Below are 7,871 nucleotides of genomic sequence, written 5' to 3'. Positions count from 1 at the left end.
AGAAAAACATTAGGAAATAAGAAATGGAAAATTATTTGTTGATGATAACATGTATGCTGATGTGCTTGATTGAACCAATATACAGTGTAATCTGGATGGAAAATCTCATTTTGCATGTCGTAATGATGTACAGTGAATGAATGTAAATAAATAAATTTAAATTAAAAAAAAAAAAAAGAATATGGAGAATTTCAGGACCAGCAGTTAGCGTAATGGCTATGTCGCTGGACTCCCACGTAGTTGACCAGGGTTCGCGGTCTGGACCCGGTGGCTTAAAACTCGCCGGGCGTGTGTGTGTGCATGCCCAGGATCCTGGGAGGAGAATGGAGGAGAAGGGACTGCAGCATGGCCATCCTCCCTGGGGGGTGATTTCTCGCTTTCTGTCTGTCTCTCTCGCTATCTGGCGAGCACACGCGCCCTACAGTGAAAACCTCTCCAAAAAAAGAATATGGAGGATTTCTTTCTTTCATTTTGTATCTATACCCTCAAAACGTGGGAACATATTTAGAAGTGTCTGTCTAGAAGAAAATAAAATGTATAATTTTATCATCTATTGATTATAATTTTATTTTGGTATATTGCATGCCAGGCTTAATTTGTTTTTCCTACCCAAAATTAAACTACATAATACCATGGCATCCTGAGTTTTTGTTCTGATTTGTTTTATGCTAGACATTAAAGAGATTTCCAAGAGTTGAATTTGGGGATGGGAGGTCATTAGAGACACCATCGTAGTTTCAACATTACTAACCTGTGGGTGCTTTCTCCTAGACTGAGAGCTTCTTAGAGATAGTACCAAGTCTTCTTCATCTTTGCACCCCCAGAATAATTATTGGAGGTTGGGCCCTAGAGACAGGCAATAGCGGGACATCTCACCTGAATTTTACATTGGTACTCTCAGGAACAATCACCTCCTCACAAATCTTTTCCAATGCAGGCATCCAGCTTGTGGCTAGATGGCAGTTCTGTAAAACTACCCAAGTCCCATCTTTTATGGCATTGTTGATCATTTTGGCAGCAATAGGGCCTTGGCCTTGGCCAAGGGAGATGGTCTGTATTCTGGCCCCTCCCATGCCAAGATCATCAGCAAACTTCAGCAGGCCTAAGACCAGAAGAAAAGGGACTTTTAGAAGAGGATTTATTGCTAAGCAATGTAAGCCAGACTATGAAAGAGAGGCATTGTATTCCCCAATCAATATATACTGAATGTCTGTACTCTACGGCAAAAGATGAAAGATTAGAAGGTATAAAGGCATGAAGAGCAACTGTGGCTACTACAGACAGTATGGGAGGAGAGCATGAAATGAGAGAGAGTAAAAGGGAGGGAATCAAGGAGGAAAAAAAAGAAGGAAAACATTTAAGGGACACAAAAAATAGAAAATTATTTGTATATAATAATATGTATGGTAATGTCTTTGATCGAACCAAGATACAGTGTATTTAGAATGAGAAAATTCCCACTTGGTATACTGCAATGATACACAATGATTGAATGTAAAAAAATTTTTAAAAATTTAAAAAGGACAGTTGAAAATATATAAATAATAACAACACAGAAAGAGGGGTTACATTAAAATTTTGAACTTATAAAGGAATTTATTGGCTTCTGTTAATTACAAAATAAGCATCTCTCTGCAGAAGCACTGATTAAAAGATCAGATTCAATATAGCCAAGAGAGAATTAGTGGGCAGTAAGGTCTGTAACTGATGTTCCACCTCATAGTAATGAGCCCTCTTACCATCCAGACTGTGGTGTCCAAATACCATTACCTGTAGAAATAAGGAGGGTTTTTGTTGTTGTGGTGGTGGTGGTGGTGGGGTTTTTTGTTTGTTTGTTTGTTCGTTTGTTTGTTTGTTTTTTAAATAACTGTTTCCAGTCTGGGGTAGAAAATGTACAAGATGAGCCTGGAATATGCAGTAGTTACAGAAATTTAGAAAACTTCTAACACTGGGACCAGCAGATGGCAAAATGGTTCAAAATCCTAAAAGGAGAATGGAGGAGAAGGGACTGCAACATGGCCATTTCCCTGGGGGATGATTTCTCGCTTTCTCTCTGTCTCTATCTCTCTGGGGTGTACACAAGCCCAACAGCAAAACTCTCTCTCAAAAAAAGAAAGGAAGCTTCTAACCCTTATTGGAGTTACATGAAAAGACACAGGCTTGAAGATGCTCCCACAGGCCACAGATTGAATCATTGGAGCATCAAAAAGAATGATGGCAGGTGAAATATCCAATATACTAAAATATATCCATTCATGATGGTACAAAAAAAAACACATCTTATTGGTTCACTTTAGAGGTTACTAGGGCACTAATTCAATATTTGAATCCTGGTAAATAAAGAGAAAGAATAAAGCATCTACTCTGCTTGTCCTGTTTGAACTACATTCAGAGTAAATCAGAGTTGACAAAGGAAAAATCTTTCTTTATAAAAGAGTTCTAGTTAATAAATGGGTGAGGAAGAATAGAAGTAAAATATCACCATTTTGCAGCCCCCTAATAAAATAATGGATCTTGGTAATGATTTTCAAAGACCAAGAAAATCCATTAAAGTCAGTGATTCTCAATACTGGTTTTATGTTGGAATTACTTGAAAAGGTTTCTTTTTAAGATTTTTTTTTTGGGGGGGTCATAGGGCACACTCACAGAGACAGAAAGAAGGAAAGTGGTAAATCAACCCCCTGGGGGGGGGTGGTGGTCATGCCACAGTGCCTTCTCCTCTATTTTCTTCTTGGTATTTGAGGCACACACACATATGTGTCCAGTGTGATTTTCAAGCTGCCAGGTCCAAACTTGAACTGCAGTTGGTTAAGTGGGAGTTCAAAGCCTTATCCACTACACTACCTGCTGGTGCTCCTGAAAAGCTTTCTAAAGTGCAATTCCCAGGTCTTACCCCAAAGATTTTAATTAATTGGCCTAGGCTATGTCCTGTGGATCGAGATTTTTCTTAAATCACTCCAGGCAGATTCATCCTCAAGGATGTTACTCTTCAGACAGAGAAAACCTCCAAGATCTCATCTTCAATCTCCTTTAGTTGCTTCTATTTTTTTTTCCTTTCGAGAGGTTTTTGCTATAGGGCACATGTGCTTATGGGGGGAGAAAAAGAGAGAGACAGAAAGCCAGAAATCACCCCCCAGGGGGATGGCCATGCTGCGATCCCTTCTCCTCTATTATCCTCTCAGGATTTTGGCCATGCACACACATGTACCCAGCATGAGTTTCAAACTGTCAGGTTTGGGACTTGACCTATGGTCGACTACATGGGAGTCCAGTGATGTAACCATTATGCCATCTGCTGATCCCCCTTTTATTGCTTCTTGTTTTTAGCACTTTCCACAATCAATTTGTTCTTTTTCTTGTCTGGATCTAGTTTCTCCTTGGCAGCCATGATGCCAAGGAGTTGATCTTGGAGACCCAAGGGGGTGATCATAAAATTGAGACGACAGACTTTCACAGTGACTTCAGGGAGGTAATGTGGATTTCTCAATCGGGTTGTGATGTGTAACTTAAAATCCCTGGAGTATTCGATGATCTTAATACCTTCGCCTCACCTCATATACTCATTCCAATGGGCAGACAAGATTGAGAACATTTTACATGAGGCAAAAAGCTGATGGTAAATTTTATAAGGGTGGAGGTATAGGAGTGGGGGGCTGACTGACTTGATAATGCTGACCTCACTGGTCAGTCTTAATTGGAAAAGAAAGGACAACCAGCCAGTATGTGCCTCCCTGATTTGGGTCATCAGAGGGACCTATGAGTTTTTCTGAATAATCATTCAAGTTGAATCTGATCAAGTTTCGGGCGTAGAGGGATAGCAACAGGCTAAATGCACCATTGGCTGTAACCGTCCCCTTTTCTACCAGCACAGCATCATCACTTTATCATACTCGCTTATCATCACGATCACTTCTATTCTGACCTTTCTTCCCTTTTCTTTGCTTTACCTTTCTTGATTCCCTGCTAGTTTCTCTTTTAAAAATCTGCCACATAAAGGACACAGGTTTAAAAAAAAAAATGAAGATGCTAGAAAGGGATCATGGATTGCTCCTTGACAATATCATTACAGTACTTATAGAAACTTGAAAATGGTACTGTTTGTTTCAGCTCCCTGCTCTGCCCTCCTTCTTGGGCAGAGGTGCTGGCTTTCTGTCTGGGTGAGGATACATGCCAAACTGCAGCTCTCCCAGGAGAATGCCAATTTCACCATCTACCTTTCTAGTACTCCTTAATTCAGCAACAGAAAACTAAAGTGTTGAGATTCTCCCCCCACCACCCCTAACAACAGAAAACTAATCTACTGCTGTCAACAACTCATACTTTTCTATATGCACAAACTATTTCTGGAAAGGATCACAAAATGAGTAAGAGTGGTTACCTCTGGGAGAGTGAGGAGGAAGATGTACCTTATTACACTCCATGTACCAGAAGTTATCAACCTTGAAGTGATTGCCATTCTAGGACAGCTCTTTCATTGTGGAGCTGTTTTGTGCACTGGGATATTGAACTGCATTCTTGGGCTGTCTTCCAGATACCTGAGGTATCCCCTAGCTGTGACACAAAAAGGACTCCACGTGTTGCCAAGGGCCCTCTAAGGGAGCAAAATTGCCTTTGGTTGAGCAATGATCCTTTTTTTTTTTTTTTTTAAATTTGCTTTAGAGCACATGCACTCTCCAGAAAGGCAAGAAAAATGAGAAATCATCCCCTAGGAAGGCATGGCCATGCCACATCTCATCTCCTCCATTCTCCTCTCAGGATTTTGGGTGCACATGTACACACATGGGTGATTTTGATGTCACTGGGCCCATGACTTGAACAGCAAATTAGCCATCTGGAATCTAGCTGCCTTAACCACCACACTGGTCCTGATCCTATTCCTTTTTTGGCTTGTTAGATTTTTTTTTTTTTCCCAACTCCATGAACTACCAATTATTCAAAACAAGACAAAACAAAACAAAAAACCAAGAATTTAAAAGAAGCAATAAGCACAGAAGATGCTTTAAGACAAAAGTAATAAGCTGGAAGCCAGCAGGCAGAAAACCTAACCCTGGGCTTGGCCCTCACAGAGACTTAGAGCTGAGGAAAAAGAAAGAGCATAAGCACTCCCTATTGGGGCATGGTCCCACCACAGTCCTTCTTTCTCCACCTCTCCATCCTGTCAGGACTAATAGACACACAAGCACAACATGTTCTTCAAGCCACTAGGCCAGGATTCTAACTGTGGTCGGCCATGTGGGATCCAGCTGCCTATGCATAGCCCTTCACCACTGTGCTACAGGGCTGACCCCACAAGGTTTCTAAGGAAAATAATTTGAGTGAATTATCAAGGCTGAAAAATAGGTGATTGCTGCATTTCTGATTTCTCTTTAAAAATCACCAGATGAACTGGCAATTCTGAGCTCATATCCCTGATGACACAATTCATGGGTACTGAGTAGCAACGACTCCCACCCCTTCGGTTGTCCCAACACCTTAGCATTAACTGCCTTCAAAGACATCTGAATTTGGGATCTGTACTGTAAAAGATATGCTATTGCTATTCATCCATTCATTCCCAATTTTTCTTGTTCCAAATACAATATTTTGTCCTTACCTGCCATTGGGTCTGCCCCTGGAGACAATACGAAAATCAAAGGTGCACAACAATTAGAATCATTGTAGGATCCCTGCAGATCAAAGGTCGGAGCTTCGATGTATACCTTTCCCATGAGTTCAGCAATGAACTCCCGAATAGCTGGGATTATCTTATCAGGCCGCAAACATCGAAGAATCACCATCCTCTCCAATCCTTGAAGGAGCCTCCAAGATCCTGGGAATTTCTCCTCATGGGGCCAGGCTGAGTCATAGATGAGCTTCCATTCACTAGAATTTTGTTCTAAATGTTCCTTCAGGCCTTTCAGTTGCGGTAATGTCGATGCTCGAACAACTTCTGACCACGCCTTCTCAGACAGCCATTCAGGAGCTGGGTTGGGAAAGGGGTTATCCAGAGCAACGCCTCCAGTTAGAAGAAAGTACCACATTGCCTCATCAAGTTGCTTTTTCTCTTTTATGATGCCGATGGTCAGGAGGAGGGAGAAGAGCAGCTTGTCCTTCTCAAACAGAGAGCGGCAGACATTGTTGTAGATGCTCAGGGTAAAATGCTCAATGATGTACCCAATGCGCAGATCCAGCTCTTCACTCTTCATGCTATGGGCCAGGGAATGCATGTACAGGTTTATGAACCATGTGAGGGAATACTGGTACATTGGTTCTATGTTAGCTAGGTCAGAGATACAAAAGAAGATGGTGGCAGAGTGGATAGCCACTGGCTTGTAGCCCATCCGAGTTTCATCAATCTGTGTTTCTGTCACCGAAGCTATTTCCTGTTTCTCAGAGATTTCTTCAGAGAGAATTTTAGAGGAGGACAAAATTTTGATGGCAGTTTCATCCTCAAGGATGTTACCCTCAGACTGAGAGAGAACCTCCAAGATCTTATCTTCAATCTCCTTTAGTTGCTTCTTGTTCTTGGCACTTTCCACAATCAACTCATTCTTTTTCTCTTCTAGTTCTGGTTTTTCTTTGGCAGCCACAATGCCAAGGAGTTGATCTTGGAGACCCAAGGGGGTGATCATAAAGTTGAGGAGACAGACTTTCACGGCAACTTCAGGGAGGTAATGTGGGTTCCTCAATCGAGTTGTGATGTATAACTTAAACTCCCTGGAGTACTCAATGATGTTTTCACCTAGCCTCATATACTCAACTCCTTGCTGCTTGAATGTAGCCTTGAGTAAGATGGGTTCAATGAAGGCATCCAGCTCTTCTCCAATGTTTTCGAGTAACACAGGGGTACCAAACTGTATAGCATTTTCCAGAATCCTCACATAGTTGGTATCAGAGAACTTGATGATAGACAGTTTATTTGCTTTCTCCATGTTCTTAATCCACTTATTGGCCTGCCCCTGAGGGTCAATCATTAAGGCCCAGCGTCTGGAATTGGATACAATGATGCCATTGTCAATGGAAAAAGAGTCAACAGGAAGCCCAGCAATTTGCCAGGCACGGATTTTCACAGGATCTCCTAATGTGTTGCTAAGACTGAAGTCACTGGAGCCAGGGATGACCTTTTCTTTACATTGGGCTAGCCACTGAGATTGGCACTGGGCCCGATAATCTACCGTAAAGGCACCCAGGTAAGCCACAGTCCCGGAGGACACCAACACATCCCCTGTCAGGTTAGTATAGCGGACCTCCAGTTGTCGGGCAGCTTCTGTCCATCTGTCCTTCTCTCCCCCAAGACCACTGATCAGCTTCTCTGCCCTGATCAGCTTTTGGGAACAGATGTCAATGTTTTCCTCCAAGGTCTTTTTCTTGGTGTTCATCTCTTCAAAGTCATCATTCAGGGCCTGGAGACGGTCTTCTACCAGTTTCAGCTCTGCTCGTTTCTGGTTCAGCTTCTGCATCTGTATGTTTAGCTTTCCCTCAGCTTCCTTCAGTCTCTCTCGTTTGGGAGCCACCACCTTGGCCACGCGATCGTATACCTCCATGGCCCTCACCCACTTGCACAGACCCTCACAGGCAGATGACACATTTTTAATGACAGCTGGCTGGAATTCTGGGTGATCGATAAACTTTTCCCGAATCCGCTTCATAATCATTGGGGGGATATTGTCTTTGTCATATGTCTTAAGACTCTCCAAGAATTTTAGATCTCCAAGAATCTTTCTTGACACTCCCCAGTAATCTTCTATCATCTTGCCTGTTCAATACAATAAACAAAGATAACAGGCTGTATTAAGATATTCTGGTTGATACTTAGAATTCTGCAATGGCCTCTCCTCATATTTGTGGGGGAAAAAAATCTAAGCTCCTTGCCATAGTATGAGAGACCCACC

General features: G+C 42.1%; 1 protein-coding gene across 1 annotated transcript in view; it reads right to left on the bottom strand.

Annotated features, from left to right (window-relative positions):
- DNAH3 (dynein axonemal heavy chain 3) overlaps positions 1–7,871 on the bottom strand; it is a 172,248-nt gene that overhangs the window by 16,189 nt on the left and 148,188 nt on the right. Inside the window, exons 53-54 of the mRNA XM_027773745.1 lie at positions 5,594–7,735; positions 877–1,102 (exon numbers count right to left, since the gene is read on the bottom strand). Coding sequence (XP_027629546.1) covers positions 877–1,102; positions 5,594–7,735 — 2,368 coding nt within the window. The remainder of the gene's footprint in view (positions 1–876; positions 1,103–5,593; positions 7,736–7,871) is intronic.

Source organism: Tupaia chinensis, unplaced genomic scaffold, assembly GCF_000334495.1.
Source record: "Tupaia chinensis unplaced genomic scaffold, TupChi_1.0 Scaffold000367_1, whole genome shotgun sequence".
NCBI classification, from domain to species: domain Eukaryota; kingdom Metazoa; phylum Chordata; class Mammalia; order Scandentia; family Tupaiidae; genus Tupaia; species Tupaia belangeri.
This window is presented reverse-complemented; position numbering and strand designations above follow the sequence as displayed.